Here is a 17,659-nt window from a genome sequence, read left to right as displayed (position 1 = left end):
GTTAACGGAGAGGCAGTTTCTGTAAGCAACACCAGAATGTTTCCTTCCTGCCTTCCTTACAGGATTAGGGCAGTAATTTCTTCTAACAACCAGTTCTCCAAACTGCTTAGAGTGTTAACAACCGGTTCTAGCAAATAGGTGCGAACTGGTAGAATCCCACCCCTGCAGCACCCCTTGTGTCTGTCTGTTTCAAGGATAAAAGGCCTCTCTGGTCTGAAAGAAGCCCAAGGCCCTCAAGCCCCAGGGAGAAAAAGAAGAAGACAGAGAGGCCATTCAGCTCAAAAGAAGCTGCTGCAAAGATCAAGGTCAAGGCCCTGGCTCCTAAAAAGACTTCCAAATCTGAGCTCAGGGCTAAGAAGAGAAGGCATGCTGCTTTGGAAAAGCAGTTTGCAAAAACACTGGAGCAGATGAGAAACCAGATCCAACAGGCTTCGCAGGCAGGGGAAGTGCAGGTTTGTCCAGAGGTTTCAATCAGGGCGGGGGAGACTGAATTAAGATCAGCTACCCATCCGTTAACTTGGTTCCCAGAGAGGGGGGAGGAGGAAGTTTTACTCCAAGGTTTTTTTTAAAAAAGAAGTTTTATTTAAGTTTTTACAAAACATACAAATACAAATAAAATATCTTTTTTTGAGAACAGCATGGCCCCAGGTTATCACTTCTCCATACAGACAAACTCAATACATATTTATCTTACACATTCTAATCCATATCTTATAACTATTTTCGCAATTTTTTCAATAGCTTTTCCCTTTCTTTACTTCCTATAGCCTTATTTTAAATTATCTCATTCCTTTCTTAATTCAATTACATATCTTTTTCTAATTATAAAATCTTTCTAATCAATGTTTTTATACTTTCGTCTGTCCTGTTTACAATTTCATATTATCTTTTCTCATAAAACAAATTTTCCCCTGTAATTACTAGACTGGAGTGTAACACCTTTGTATCTTTTTTTCAAATCTTATTTAAAAATTCAAGTTATATCTTTACAGTTATAACATTTATTTTCTAACCTCTATTTTATAACACATACCTATTTTCAATCGAATTCTGCTTGGTACCTTCCCTTAAAATACACACTAAATTCTTAAAAGAAACAAGTATATATGTATATATATCTGTGTATATATGTATAACAATAGTAAATGGAATAATTATTCAAGTACAGCTCTACCATTAATATTAATAACAATCTTTTACATTTCTATTTCTAACAAACATTACCTAGTAATATCAGTTGTCTTTCACTTTAATCATCTATATTTCATATTTTACTTATTACTGTCTTTAAATAAAAAAACAAACAATAGTTATTAACAGTAGTCAATAAATTATTATTATTCAAGTTCATCTTGTCAACTGATAAAAAATCTTCCATGTTTCTTTTCAGTTTTTTTTAAATGTTCTTTTTAAATCTTTGAGAGCCTTATTCTCTTTACAAACAAATATTCCACTACATATCAATAGAAATTTTTCTATCACTTTAATCATCTAACATATTTTCTAACCCTTTTCTACTTCTAATATAACAATGCTATCCCATGCACCTTTGCAGAATCCTCTCAAGTTAAATTTTAACCATTGTCTCTGTGTCTTTTAAATAGGTTTATATCTTTAATTCTTGTACGCTTTTTCCTGTACCTCTATATCTTGTTTCTGTCTTTTATAGCTTCTTTTCCCTCTCTTTTTCTCCTTCCCCTTTTAATTCCCTTTTCTATCTGATTCTCCCTTCTGTGATCCTCCCTTCTGCTTCTTCCTGATATTATGATTGCTTTTCAAATTGCTATTTTGTTGTTGTTGTTGTTGCTTCAGTGCTTAAGTTTTTAACTCCCTTCCCCCCTTTCCCTTTTTACCCCACTTAAAATTGCTTAGTCATTAAAGATGGCTTCTTCGTTGTCCCACCCTTTTTGTTCTGCCAGCGTTTCTTGTTTTTCATAGTTCAAGATCTCCATTTCTAAAAATTGAAATACGAAGCCAAAAGATCCTCTTCCATCTTGTGCTTCTTCTTTTTGTTCTTTAAGTCTCATTTTTAACTCTTCAAGGAGTGATGCCATTTTTAAAAAACCCCAATTGATTCTATTTTATTTCATTAGGATCCTCCATCCAAAGTTCCAGGAATCATCCAATAATCCAAAACTGTTTCTTGCTTCTTTTCTCACTTTCTCTTTCCAGGGGCTTTGTTATAACAAAGTTTCAGCTACAATTTCAGATACAATTGTATCTTTTGCAAGCCTTGTTAAAATTCCACTATCAATTTTTTTTTTAAAGTTCCAGGTGGTCTCCATTTTCCAGATTCCACCCTTTTTTTTCCTTTTTCCCTCCGCTGCTTTCTTTCTTTTTTTAAAAGAAAAATTTTAAATTATCCAAGAATCTTTATCCCTTTGACACTTTATTTTCAGCTAGAAATAGCCTATTTATGTCAAAGTGGATTAATATCAATTTCTTATTCGAATCTCTTCTTCTTAATGTTCCAAGTCAGTTAAAACTGTCAATGTTAGAGGATAAAAAGCCAATTCCGTTTCCTTTCTCTTTCGCAGCTTAAAATCTTTTTTAGGAATAGTATTAGTCTTTAAAATCCAGGTTCCAGGTACCTTAAATAGATGTTTTCCATTCAACCCAGTCAGTCAAACTTTCTCCTTTAAACTTCCTCCTGTACAATCTTGTCCGGTCAGGTTCTTCTTTGAGGTGGCCATTTCTGACCACTGCTGCAACCGCCTTTGGGAAAGGGAGAAATGGCCAGCCGAGGAGGACAGATGCGGCTCTCCTCAACCCCACTGACAGCTCCCCCTTCTTCACTACCTCTACGGGGTGGCTTCAGCCCCGAATCCAGGCGGCTCGGGGCGCTCCAACGGTGAGCACGGATCAAAACCGCGGACGATCGCAATTTTGGTCTGTCGCTGAAAAAGCCCAAACCGGAAGAGTTGTTTTACTCCAAGATTTAAGATTTAAGCAGGTCTGATCCACAGACAGGCTTCCCGGGGCCCAGGTCCCTCTTACCCATCAAGTCAGGTTGCTCTAGGGGGCCCTGGGCCTAGGCCTGAGGTTTCTTACACCCCCACAAGGGCAGACCTGGGGATATCAGAGACATGGTCTTGGTAGCCATCTGGCAGGGCCTAGCTGAGGGGTTTCAGCATTTCCTCCGTCCTTTAGGGGGCGGTCAATATCTGGCCCCTGGCTTCTCCCAAGGGGTTCCCCCAGCTCAGAGGGGATTTCCCAGGCGGCACCAGTACATTTACCCATCTTCTCAATCAAATTGGGGTGAGTATGAGGAAAGGGATTAAACTAACCCTCTGAACACAGTCGTTCCTCCATGTCAGAGGAGGAGGAGGGGAGATCAGGGAACCCAACTTATCTGATGAGAGGATTAGATCTGATCCAAACCCATCAGCTGCGTTTTTTAAATCTGCTCTATTCAAACCGTTTCGGCAAAAGGCCCTAGTCACGGCCCAATTAAGTCCTGAGGAGGTGGCTTCTTCCAGCCACGGGGATTCACTTTTCTCAAAGCCAATGGTCCACACAGAGGTCCTCCCATCCCCTCTGTTTTTCTGGATTTGATCAAGGAGCAGTGTGCCTCTCCAGGGGCAGGGCCTCAGCCTTCCTCACACAACAGGCGTTTTTACAACGTGGACCCTTCCTTGGCCAATGCTCTCCTGGTTCCAGCTGTGGATGCCCCAGTGGTCACCTCGTTCTCAACATCGGGCACCCCCACTGAGCCAGAGGATGTCCTCAAGGCTGAGGACAAAAGGTCAGAGCAAACGCTCAAGCTTACCCACCAGTCGGCTGCTTGGGCGGTCCGGGCTTCCACAGCGGCCTCCTTTTTCATGAAGGCATCTCTGTGAGGGCTGCGCCAACTGCAAGACCAGCTTCCTACCACCACCAGGTCAAATCAGAACCTCAGTAAAATCATTGCGGCAGCAGAATTCATGGCTAACGCCACGCTGAATTCGGCCAAATTTGCATCGAGGGCTATGACCTCATCGATGGCAGCTAGGACACTCCTTTGGCTGTGTAATTGGCAATCTGATTCCCACCGAAAGTGGAAGCTGGCATCCACTTCATGCACCAGTGACAAGCTGTTTGGCGATGCCCTGGAACCATACTTGGTTGAAACCAGAGACAAGAGAAAGGTTCTCTCTTCGGTGGGGAAGAGGTCAGAATCCCGCTCCTTACTACAGACCTCCTTCCTCCCGTGGACATGCAGGCTTTGGTATGTCCCATCCTGGACTCTTGTCACAGCGTGGCAAGAATGGGCATTGGTATAATTACCTGAGAACGCCCTTTCTATCTACGCTGCAAGAGAGCCCAGTCCCACGCTTTGGCGTCTGGTCCCGGGGGGTGGGGGAGAAACAGTGATTTCATTTTTTTCTTCCAGATGTACATTATGTCTTTCACGCAATCTTTGCCTAAAAGCTGGGGAGCCAGCTAGGGTTGGCTTTTTATATAATGGCAGACTCAGCTTGATGACATCACAGGGAGGAGTCATACCCATCCTGGACTCTCTTGCAGCGTAGATAGGGCATTCTCAGGTAATTATACCAGCATCCATTCACAGGTAGTCCTCAACTTACAACGGTTCACTTAGTGACCATTCAAAGTTACAACAACACTGGAAAAAAGTGACTTGCAGTTGTTTTTCACACTTATGACCATTGCAGCATCCCCATGGCCACATGATCAAAATTCAGATACTTGGCAACTGACCCATATTTTTGATGGTTGCAGTGTCCCGGGTCATGTGGTCACCTTTTGTGAATTTCTGACAAGCAAAGTCAATGGGGAAGCCAGATTCACTGAACAACCATGTTACTAACTTAACAATTGCAATATTCACTTTAACAACTGTGGCAAGAAAAGTGGAGCAAAACTCACTTAACAAATGTCTCACTTAACAATAGAAATTTTGGGCTCAGTACTTTTGCTTACTACAAAAAGAACAGTGCAATCATTTTCTTATTCTTATATGGGAAATAGACAAAGAAAATAAAGGCAATTGCATCATAATTTAATTTGGAAGATAAGCGATAAACTACATGTTACAAAAATTATATATGAAATAACTATTAATGTCATTTAAATACTATATACATTATGAAACAAGTATATAGTACACCCACCAAAAATGGTAACATCTAACTTAATTTAAAGGCTTCTTTCAGTTGAACTAAAATTTCCAGTAGCTAATTTCTTCAGGAGGAACAATTTGCCTTTCATGGGAAACCCCTGTGCTGGCAATTGTACAGTCACAGAATAAAAATATTTTAGCATTATACAGCACTGGATGTTCCTTTTGTTTATAATCGTTTAATTCATTTCTGCAACTCATCAAGTATGCAAAGCTTTATTCAGTTTAAAGCAGTTGAATGGTCTGTCTTTGCATTCTTTCTCTGTCATTTTTCTGCCTTTGTGACATAATTTTAAATATTCTACCTACTTAAGCTATTATAACAAGCCTGCAGTAAATGCACCCCTCCTCTAGCTCTCCCTGTGGGCTAAGGACTGCTGCTAAACTACCTAGACAGTTGAGAGGTTGATACTGAGCTATTCAAGCCATGGCTTGAAATTCTATCTCACCCATAAAATGAAAGCCAACTTTCTTCAGCCTGCATTTCCATCAGGTCTAAATTTCTCAAAATCAGAACAAATAAGATACAGCAATTTGGCTTTTCTGAAGCATTACAACTAGATTGAAACTATCTGTTGTAATGACTTTGAAAACAAAGATGGATAATAGAAGATTTGAGAATACAAAAGCCATAAATGTTTTGGCAAGATATTGTATGTCAGCTTGGAAGCCCCCCTTTTTTTATGCTTCTGGGCTACTACATTCAGTGCCTGGAAATTTGGGAGGGGTATTTGAAGGAGCGGTGGAAGATTAGCCACAACAACATTCCTTTCTCAGAAAGTCAAGGACATGTCACTCTGCACATGGAGGGGGATGACTGGGGATAGTCTCCAGTTGGAACGAAGTAATGATTGGACCATGTGATGGACTATTGAGTGTCGGGGTTGGATTTTGGATTTTTTTGCGGGGCGAGGGAAAACCAAGAACGCTCAGACTCGGGTTTTCCCCAGATGTGCCAATATGACGTCTCTAATAAAATGGATCTTTGAGAAGATGATATTCTCGGAGTTCTTTTTTTTCCTGGAGGTTGTTGCTTTGAATGCTGACATAGTTGAAATAAGAGATATAGGGCAAGCAAGGTTTAGAACAATAAAAGCAGAATTGGTTAAAAGCTACTAGACAACCCGGGCCTTGTTGGGTAATTCTTTCAGAGATACTTCCTTACCTAAACAGAGAAACAGAATGACCACAGGCAGGCAAAAATGTAGTGGAAGCAGGAAAGATCTCTGACTTCATTCCAGGTTTCCCTTTGTATTTCCTTGTGGGAATCTGACCCTCCATTCCATTCCATTCCATTCCATTCCAGCAGGGCAGGTAAATGGCTACTGCTGTATAAGAAAGGGAATGAGAGAGTGCAAGAGTAGCTGGGAAATTGTCACAGAATGTTGAAAATGAAGCTCTGTGTAGTACAGATGTAGTATCAGCCGGTAGCATTGAAAGCAGCCATAACTTTTCCAAATTTAATTTCTTCAGTAGTCATTGGTCCCATGTTTTGGCCGCATTTTATAAGTTAGCCCATTTTAACTGCTTTGGTTCAAAAATGGTTGCCTTATGATGTACCATTTTGCCCAGTTAAAGATCATGACAACACAAATATATAGATAGGCTGGGGATAGTTTTAGATTGCCCTGTCAACTTGTAGTCTGCTCTAGTGTTACTGCTAGAATGATTTAAAATGAAATGTTGTTCATTCACAGTTTATATACGAAGGGGTTGGTTAATTTGAAATGTTTTGTTTGAGTGAATAATTTGGGAGGAACCATCTAATAATATTCACTTAGATATTATTGTTCAGTAGAGCAAGATGGGATTTGGCAGATTAACCCTTTGAATCAAATCATTAGTTGTCTCCAATTAATAACACTTTATAAAACTTAGATTTATATACCTCTTCACAGTGCTTTAGAGTCCTCTCTAAGTGGTTTACAGAGTAAGCATATGCCCCCCAACAATCTGGGTCCTCATTTTACTGACCTCAAAGATGGAAAGCTGACTCAACCTTGAGCCAGTCAGAATCAAACTGCTGACAATTGGCAGAATTCAGTGGTGGGATTCAAAAATTTTTACTCCTAATTCTGTGGGCGTGGTGGGGGAAGGATGCTATAAAATCTCCAGTCAGAGATGGCATTTGCTGGTTCACCAAATTCAAAATTTCTACTACCGGTTCTCCAGAACTGATCAGAACCTGCTGAATACCACCTCTGGCAGAATTAGCTTGCAATACTGCATTCTAACCACTATGCCACCATGATTCTTCATGCATTGATTCTGTGACTTTTTGCACATAATTTAATAATTTGATTTACTTTAATTTAAATTAATTTGATCAACCCAACCAAAACTAGTTCAGTGCATTGGTTAAGGTCCTGGCCTAGAAAGCAGGAGCCCTGTCTTATGTATGAAAGCCAACTGGATGACTTTGAACCAGTCACTTCCTCTCAACTTAACTTACCACACTGGATTGTTGTTGTGAGATGAATAGGAGGAAAGAGTATTATGTATTCGAACCGGAATTGCAGTTGCAAATCAGTTCAGTCATAAGTTGAATCACTACATGGTTAAATCTGATTTTATGACCATTTTTATGATGACCATTAAGCAAAGCACGTGATCGTTAAGCATATCCAATTTCCCCAATTTTCCCCCCCAAATCACAAATAGCAATCACATGAGCACTGCAACCATAGTTAAATAAAAGCTGACTGCCAGGACCCTGGATTGTAATCACATGACCATGGAGATGATGCAAGTAAAGTTTGTAAGCAGTTATTTCAAGATGGTCATACATTCAAATTATTGTTAAATGAACAGTTCTAGCTGAATGTTATATATACTGTCCAATATCACTGTCATTGAATAATCTAATTCTTATTTTTTCCTTTTGTGTAGATAGTAACAATATCTGCCCTTCTCCAGTTCTCTGATGCTTAGCCTGATCTCCACGATTATTCAAAAATCACAAAAGAGGGTTCTGAGATGACTCTCAGATGTAATTAATCTTGTCTAGACATTTAATTTCCTTTTCACTGTCCATGTATTCCCTGAAAAATCATATTTCTCTAACTTGCTGAAATTAGCTTGTCTGAAATTTACGGTGCACAAGAGTTCTCTTCCAATTTAATTTCTCTTTCTATAGTATCTTAAACCTTAAGATGTTGCCATGACTTCTTCTCAAAGGGACTTCTTCTCAAACTGCTTTTATCTCTTCAACCAGCTCTTCCCTATTGATTACAAACAGACTAGAAAAATCTTGTCTCTAGTTTTCTGGAACATGAAACAGCACTGTACAGAGTAATTTCAAGGTCTTCCTCTTCTCGTCATAGCTGTTTTTCTAACAGATTGTTGGATAGTTGAAATTTCCCATTATTATTGTGTGTCTCCTTTTGAGATTCTGTAACCTGCCCAGGTTTGCATAAACCTGATGTTCTTCCTTGATAGTCTGTAGGACACCATCACAGTAATACTTTTTGTTTCCCCTTCCTTCAGTTCTTACCCAAATGCTTTTGGCAGGAACCTTATCTCCAATTCCTGGCTCTCAGTACATGTGTGTGTTTCTTTCATACGTAATGTCACTCCTACTCTTCTTTTGTTTGTCCCATTCCTGTTGAGTAAGTTTTATTTCTACTTATGAGTATTTTCCCAGTTCAGAATTATCTTTTTCCCCCTCAAGTATGCTACTAGGTTATTGCTTCATCCTCCTGGACAGTTTATCATAGTGCCTTGGAGGTGCTCTTGATGTTTTTTAGTATGGAATAGACACTTAATGAAAGGGGATTTATTAAGTGGGTCCAGAAAGTTGTAGAATCATTAAATATATTAATAAGCCTCTGCTTAAGTGGTGAATGCCTCCCTTACAGGGAGCCCTTTCTATACTGTCTATGCCTTATATAAAAACATTTCTAAATTATAATATCCCCTTATGCATTAATATTGCAGTTGACTATTATGAATTTGTGTTTGGGTCTCTGCTTTGGCTATAAGGATGGAACTGCATTAATTCACAGTGGTCTTTGAATCTCACTTTGTTTTCAAGCACTTTTCTTTCTGGTGAGATCCGGGTTATATGACAGATTGATTGGTGGAATATAAACCACTTTCAATCTAGATTGAAGGCTGATTTTTAACAATGAAACAACTTGCTTACTGTCGAGAGGCACTGTAGGATTTTGATTTCTTTGATTATCTTTGCTCTTTCAGCTACATAGATAATTCTCAGATTTCATTGGTGAATGTTTTGCTATGGGTTGGGTTAAGTTTTCCATGAAATAAATGCCTCATGGTTCTGTGTACTCCCTAGATTTACCTTTGTTGGTTCTTTCATTTTGGCTGTATTGGTCTAATAGTCAATAGACCTGCAGAAATTTTTTTGAATCACAATTTTAAATGTTACCATGCATATTTGATGACAGCAGCATATAAAGTGTATATCAAAATACACTTGACAATTTATTATATAAATTAATTTGCTGAATACTTCAGAGAGGTCTTGATATTCTCTTGGGATCTGTCTGACCTCTGGGGTTCTGATGTTTGTTCTGGTGAACCCTCTGGAAGGGTTTTCTGTGTGGGTAGTGCTTCTATTTGAGGGTGAGGAAGGGGTTGGGGTCCCTTCGCTATCTTCAGTCTGCGGCTACCCCCTTGCCACCAGTTGGTCGGGCCCTACTTGTCTAGCCAGGAAAGCCCGAGTACGACTGCATCTGTCATTTTGGGAGCCACTACGAATCGAATGGTTTCCCAGTGATCTGCTAGCTCTAGTCTCATTGGTTTGGTTAAGTGAGTGGCATAGGTTCCCCCCAATAGGGAGCCATCTACTTGTTTGAACTGGATTGGGTGGGTCAGCTTTTTCACTCCGATCCCCAGTTTCAGGACCATAGTTAGGTTGATCAGGCACCTAGTGCAGCCTGAATCTATTAGGGTTTGGAAAATCCCCTGAATTCCTGTTTTTGGGGCTGTGAGCTGTATTGGGAAGATGAAAGGGGGAATCGGTCCACTCACTATCATGTTATTTTTGCCCTCATCGTCGCTGTCATAAGAATCCGGCAATTGATCACTGTTGCCTGGGGTTGCCCCCCCTTCAGCTGAGTGGGGAGGGACCTCTGCCACCTGAAGGGCCATCTGGGATGCCTTGGTAGCATGTCTGGGGCCTTGTTCTGGTCGTGCTCTGAGGGTTGATTCAAGACTTGGTTTCAGGTCTGGGGTTGTGCACGTCCTTGTCATATGCCCTACTCCCCCAAATCGGTAACATTTAAATGGACTTTGCGAGAGGGCTGGTTTGGGGGCTGGTCACGCTGCTGCCGTGTCCCGTCGGCTGGGTGGTCTCTGATCTGGCCGCCCTCTCTCTTTGGCTCCCAATGGCTTTCTCGTATCGTTAGCACATAATGCCCCATCAACTTTTATGGCCATTCGGAACCACTCAGAGAGTCGGTTCGGGATGTTCCGATAGGCAGCTACTTTGCTAATTTGCTTGTCCAGGCTGATTTTTAAAAAATGAACCAGGATCCACTCAGGCAAAAGGGGTATCTTCCCACTGATTCTCCTGAATTCACATATGTGTTCCTTGATGGGCCGCTCTCCCTGCTTTAGGTTGATGAGCTCATCTTCCATGTATGGGTCCTCCTCTGCCTCCTCAAATCTGACCTCTAGCAGTTGTAGGAAGTCATCTATGTCATGTAGTTGGGGAGGCCTTTCTCTTGTGGAGGGTTGCTAGCCATCCTCTTGCTTCTCCCTCTAGCCCCTCAGAAATGGCATTCACCATGGCTCTAAGGAGGGGTAGAGGTGTCCATAGCATTCCAGGTCAATCTCAGCTGAGTCAAGAAATAAAGCTAGCTGGTCTGGGTTTCCATCAAATTTCCCCTGAACTGGGGCAGTTCCATTAGGCTCTGCTCCTTCCTCTCCCTGTCACCCTCTGTAAGCCTGCACTTGAGGTGGCTGACCTTCCTTCCCAGCTCTAGTTCACACAGGAGGAAGGGACTGCCTGCTGCGTGGGGGAGGCACTGGCTTCCGCTGGGCTCTTTTTTCTTCTGATATGTGGAGAGGGAGGGCTGTGGTCTTGCCTGCTTCTCCCCACTTCAAAAGGCCCTGTAAAAATTCCCCTCTGTTTTGGGTGGCAGGACAGGCCATCATCTCGAATGGTGGCCTGTTCAGATCCCTCCCTCAGCTGCTCTATGGATCTCCCCAGGGATTTCATCAGGTACTTACCTGGTTTTCTCCCTTCCAAAGGAGCAGGTTTGAGGAGCTGTCCTCCTTCTGTAATTATCAGTTGCTGTTTGCTTCTGGCTGGAAGCCAAGTTTTCTCCTGATAGCCTCTGCCATGGCTACCTGAGTTTCTCTCCATGTACCCCAGATGTCATGGAGCAATGGAAGAGGCCAGACACAGGCACCCCGGTGATTAATTATGAGAGTTGGCTATCTGTCAGGATTCCGGCAGTTACTCCAATTAAATCATGAGCCTCGAGCCACACTACCAAAACTAAAAAGGATTTATTAGAAGTTAACATTCCGGCATTAGCCTGGGTGTAGCCAATTCTGAGATATATAATTCACTGTCACCCTTGATCCTGATTTTCCCCCAACCCCTCTAGGTGTATCATCCAATGAAACACGTCCATAGCCAAGAGTCATCAGTCATGCTCTCCAATTAGATTTTTGCACAGCAGAAGCTTCAGTCGTCTAATCCGTCTCTGAGGAAAATATGAATGAAACATACTTTCGATTCCCCACACTCTTTGAAACTCCCCTCCCCCTTCTTTCTGTTGACAACTATAAAATGTGTATACAAAATGTTTTATGAGTTGACATGTTACTTCATTAATGTGAATAATGAGAAGTAATGTCCACATTCCTTGCTTTCTGGCAAAAGAAATATTGAGCTTGGCCCTGTGCTAGCTCAAGTGGACAATGAGTTGTATCTCATTCTGGCAATGCTGTAAAAATACTTTTGCAACTATCTGAATAAATAATAGTTACTTTGAGCATTTTAATTTTTAAAGCTTTGTTTCTGAAATAAGCCTTTACTGTCTCTTATTTTGGCGGTTAAAAGGAGCCATTCATGTTTGCTCAAAACCTTCCTTGGTTTTTTTTCTCCTTTCTGACATGATAATGGAGATTTTGTTTAGTTTCTCAAATAATGAACAATATTTCTATTAAAGTTGTGAACTGAACATTTTACCATATGTGAATGCTAGCCAATGCTTTATTAATTGGTTTAATTACTTAACATCATGGCACAAATCTAAGATTATAGTAAGACTTACTCAATTCTAAGGCCCTTTTTTAAAATTGTGCAGTTCTGTTGGGCAATATTTATATTCCGTAGTTGTGTTCAGCAGTGGATTCTGAAAAGACTTTATAACCCATTTTTATAAGATTATGTGGGGGTTTTCTCCTATTCATTCCAGCAGTTGGGAAAGACGCCAAATTTTACTGGCATTCATACATTCACAAGAGTTTAGATCCTGACCCTTTACAGTGTAACGTGCAGATGCTTTTTTTGTCCTACAAAATTGCAGCTTTCAGGAATGTAAGAGGATGAAAGATTCCAAGCGCAGATTTTTTGTATTCCAAAAGGGACTCTCAAAAGCTTTCTTGATACCTTTGTATCTTTAGCATATTACTATACTTCTGGCTGAATGCAACAGAGAATAATTTCCTAGGACTCCAGAGCTCAAAAATTGATTCCCATACTACATTTACTCACTGGGAAATGAAAATGCTGCTACTACAGATTTTTTAGGCTAAGCATTTAAAGACAGCAAAACATCAGATGCTTCAGGGATTGGGAGGGGTAAACAGTGCTTCTTTCTTTTCTTTTTTTAATATAGAACATTTGCAGTTTTTAGAATTCTTATGTATAAGCTGAATAAAAGTGTCTTAGCAGAAGGCTCATCTATTATTTATATTCTGTGTTATTGCTGTTGTTATCATTGTTAGTGCTGCTATTACTGCTCTTTTACTGTTGTTGTTGTAGACCCAGACTGAAAAATGTGGACAGAAGTACCGCTCAGCAGCTGGCAGTCACAGTAGGGAATGTCACAGTAATTATCACAGACTTTAAAGAAAAGACTCGCTCTTCCTCCACATCTTCATCCACAGTGACCTCCAGTGCTGGATCTGAACAGCAAAATCAGAGTAGCTCGGGCTCCGAGAGCACAGACAAGGGCTCATCCCGCTCTTCTACGCCAAAGGGCGACATGTCAGCAGTCAACGATGAATCTTTCTAAGAATTGCACATGGAATTGTGGGAAACTTACGAAATCAGGGTATGAAATTCAAATATTCCACCTGTCCACCAGGACAACCTAAGAAAGCTGCCAGTGCCACTTTTTCTTCCTTTTCTCCTTGTGCTTCAACATGCTTTTTGGATATCCTTCCCTTAATTGATGACACCTGGACGCTTTGGTCTGACTGTGGGCATCTGGCTACCAAGGAATTTCGCACCCTGAAAATTACTTTCTGATGTTTATGTATTCCATTGTTTTATATGATTTTCCTAACAATCATTTATAATTGGATGTGCTCCTGACTCTACTTTTTTATAAATCTGCTGTGCACAGTTTTTCCATGAATCTTACCACCAATTTTATTTTTGTTTTGGGTGAGGGAATGTGATGTAAGGGGAAGGGCAGGCTTATAGGAGGGTTTTTTATTTATTGTATTCACAGACTTCATTCTCTTGTTTTTTCAGCATATTTTTTTGAGTTCAAATCTCCCTCTTCCAGTTATACTGTGTACTATCAGTTTTGATATAAATTATATATATATATAAATATATAAATATATATATAAATAAAGTATATATAGGGTTATTTGAAACCAATACATGGAAACGCTGGTGCTTGAAACACTGTGAAGCTAAGCAATTTAAGATCTGGGACAGTGAGTGCCTTTTGGCAAGTGCTGAAACCCAACCGGAACCAGAGCAACAAAGTGTTCCCAGAGGTTCTAACAGAAACAGGACCTGGTTTTTCTCTTGTGCTTTGGCTGAAGAGTACTGGACAAAAATAGATATCTATTTTCTTATTTTCTGTTCTTTTTGAAATCCAAAAGGTGCTCCAAGTCATTGCATTTCCAGTTAGAGTATCAGAAAACAATAAATTTCTAGCCCTTTCCTACCACAGTGTACAATTTTTAAAAACAATGAACAACACCAATTTCAAAATGCTTAGTATTAATGTACCTGATGGCTGCACATTAACACTGCCTATTTTGAATAACAAATCTCATTCTCTTGTTGTCCAGATTTATATTGGTGATGGGGAAAAAAAAAGTTCAATATCAGTGGGGAAATGTCAGACAGCTTTTCTAATAGAAGGCAGTCCAAAGCCTTAATAATAAGTGCTCCCCTAATAATAACATGAACCAAGATCTATTGTCACATGACTTGTTTTCAGTGCAAATCTTCTATATACGACTCTGCTTTTTTGTTAGTAATTTAATTCATTTAATTCCATTTCCTTAGGATTATCAGTACTTAGACATATCTCTCTACCATAACTTGGGTATGAGAGCAAAAGTTGTGAAGACATTTTATACTAATAAGGGAGCACCAGAATGGCAAATAACTTCAATTCTTGCTTCGAAAGCTATTCTGAGAATGTTTACTTACAGATCCAAACTCTATTGCAGTTTTATCTAGTGGTATGTTTTTCTGCTTAAAACACTAGAAGGAAGATGGAACACTTTACAAAAATCTTCAAACTCTTATTGTGTGCTTTTTAGGCGACCCAGAGTGCTTTGCTGTAATTTCAGTAGCCATTTTAAAGTTTTTACCAGAATGTTTTACATGTAGGTATTCTCAAAGGGCCACTCAGCAAAACTTGGTGCTAGACAATTACCATACTCATTTCTTGTTTGAATAATATAAATTATTTCTGTTCTAGAGAGGCATGTAATGGTTGTGTTTTATCAGTTTAAATCCACAAACACAAACTTCTTTATATCAGTCTGAAAATATTAAACCTGTGCTTAACTGAATAAAGTAATTCTGCTCAAAGAGATAGAGTAGCAGAGCAGTGCCTTTGCAGCTGCATCCATTTTGATGGGTTTCTCATTCAGTTGTTCTTATATCTATTCTTTTTTTTAAAACTTATTTTTAAAGTATTTATTGAAAAAAATAAAAAAACCAAAGGAAAAACAGATGTTTCTTAAGCTCTGATAATTCAATATTATCGTAGTTTTTAATAGTCCACATCAATCCACATTTTAACATTGGTAAACATTCCTTTTACAAGTTCGACTATTCCTTTAAAGGATCTCAGGGAGGGTAAATTGGTCAGCCATAATTTATTTTTGGAGAAAAAAATAATTTTTAGAGAAGTTTTCAACTGAGTCCCAGATGTGTATGATTTGCACAGATTTTTTAAAAAGAAAATTACATCTAAATGAATTAGGCCTGTATGCATTTAGTTCCTTCCCAGCAAAGACCCAATCTCTGAACAAGTCTGCTGGAAGTTCACCAGTATATACAAATGGTGTGTTTCCTTCTGTGACTTGCTAGAATACGGCCTTGGTTGGAGGGTGGGAGCATTGTGCGTGTTAAGAAAACCAGTTACAGCAGATATCACCCTCCAATCATTGCTGCTCCATTCATTTCTAAGGTGGCTTCTTGTGGGCTGTCATTCCAATGGGTAAGCAGCAGGGCTTGATGAGTTCTTCCTTATGAAACCTGTCCCTTAGGTTAGGGAATAAAAGCTTTAACCGTAATGAGCTGCTCATTGGCTTACCAATTCAGTAAATCCTCTTTGGGTTTTCTTTTCCTTTTTTTCCCCTATGTGTGCCTCTGTGCTATATTATCTTGTTAAAATAAAGTATGCAAATCTATCTTCGGCACAAGTGGAGTGATTGAAACTGCATTTGGCTGAAATTGTCAGCTAAGCATTCAAACTTTCTTGGGCCGCATTTTTTACCGTTGTGTTGTAACCAAGCAAACACCCTTTTTTAAAAAAAGCATGAGATTTAAAAATTGGATTAGCTTAACTTCCTGCATTTCATTTAACTATTCAGTAGTTGGAGAGCATGCTTTAAAATATTAGTGTATAAAAAGGGCCACAAACGCTTAGTAGCCAGTGGCACAGAAAGCAGGTAAGGAAAAAGCACAGTGTTACATTTTCAAAATTTTTACACTTATACACACACATGCACACCCATACACACAACAGGTTGCTTGACTTCCTCTGTTTGAATATTTTAAATATGTCATGCAAAAAGAACAATTAAAAGCAAAAATGTTTAAGATGGGCAGTTTTAATTGAAAGCATTTTGCTTATTCAAAATCAGTTTCTATTTTAAAGCTGGACAGTGGCTATATTCATAGAAATACATCTGCCTGACCAGTACCATTTCCAGTCTACTTTTTAAAAACTGTTACCATAAATTATTGAAGTTATTACTTGCTGACTATATAACCTTTGCTTGTATGTAACTGAAAAAAATGATTTGAGAGCCAACATTTACAATACGACAATGGAGCTGAACAGTTTTTAATGCGCAAGCAGTTCTGTTCTTGTGTATGACTTGTAACCTTAATTTACTGTGTAAAGATGGTTACATTATTTCTTTAGCTTTGTTTGTTTGGAGACAAATAGAGAATGCTTGTTTAAGTATGTCAAAACATAATTTTATCTTGTGAATTTTTATGTTAATGTATTATACGAGCTATATTTTTCATTTGCCCAGAAAGACAGCTTGTATAACGCTTTGGAAGTTTTCTGCTCTGTAAAGTCTTTAGAGCTGACAGTCCTGTTAGGTTTGTTTTTAATCTTCATGCTAAAAGTGTCAATGGTGATTTTGTGAACTGGTCAGAAAAATTCACAGGTCTTAAATGTTTTCGGGAAATTTATATTGGACACTGCTCTTTGTCTAGCAAATAAAAGATGTTAATATATTCCTGTTACCGGCATGTGCACGACTGTTATTAGAAGCCACTTTATCATTTTCTTGCTTTAAATAGAAATGTCTATTTATGAATTCTGCTTGTAGTTTTTTTCACAAATAAAATAGTAACATTTAATTAAATCTGATTTTCTATTCTTTGGTGTTGAGGGAAGGACCAAATCAGTTTGCTATGCTAGTATCTTTCTAGGTTAACTTTTGATTTTATTTTACATGTTTAACATGACATTTATATATGAACATGCATGTTTTAGGTTACTGATGATCCAGATAAGCCATTTATATTAACACTTTTGTTTCTTGCACTTGATCATATCCATGATGTGCCAAGCTTGGAAATGTGTACCTTTTCATTCTTTCCAGCAAAAGAATATCCTTTGCTAATATTAATATATTGGGAATATATATTAACAGAACATGTTTGTTGTTGGATCTTATGTTTTACCAGATTATTAATAGCCATAAGTTTCTATTGAAGTGGATATCCTTCTCAAGTTGTATAAAAAAAATCATTACTGTATAAAAGATTTGTGAAACTCTGTACCTAGAATGAAAAGGTCATGAGGCACTTATATGTTCAAATATATTTGAGGAACACTGATAAGTGTAAATATTTGTTCTCTGAAACACTGCTTTTTTGGCTATGTT

The 17,659-nt window shown here is 39.0% G+C and overlaps 1 protein-coding gene across 1 annotated transcript in view; it reads left to right on the top strand.

Moving 5' to 3' along the window:
• Positions 1 to 17,134, top strand: part of RYBP (RING1 and YY1 binding protein) — a 63,409-nt gene extending 46,275 nt beyond the window's left edge. The window contains exon 5 of the mRNA XM_026679071.2: positions 13,089 to 17,134. Within this exon, the coding sequence (XP_026534856.1) occupies positions 13,089 to 13,341 (253 nt within the window). The 3' untranslated portion in view covers positions 13,342 to 17,134. The remainder of the gene's footprint in view (positions 1 to 13,088) is intronic.
• The last annotated feature ends 525 nt before the right edge of the window (positions 17,135 to 17,659 follow it).

This window comes from Notechis scutatus, chromosome 2, assembly GCF_049901735.1.
Source record: "Notechis scutatus isolate UNSWTSFEM ecotype Mainland chromosome 2, rNotScu1.2, whole genome shotgun sequence".
Classification (NCBI taxonomy): Eukaryota; Metazoa; Chordata; class Lepidosauria; order Squamata; family Elapidae; genus Notechis; species Notechis scutatus.
Note: the sequence above shows the minus strand (reverse complement) of the source record. Positions and strands in the feature narration are given on the sequence as shown.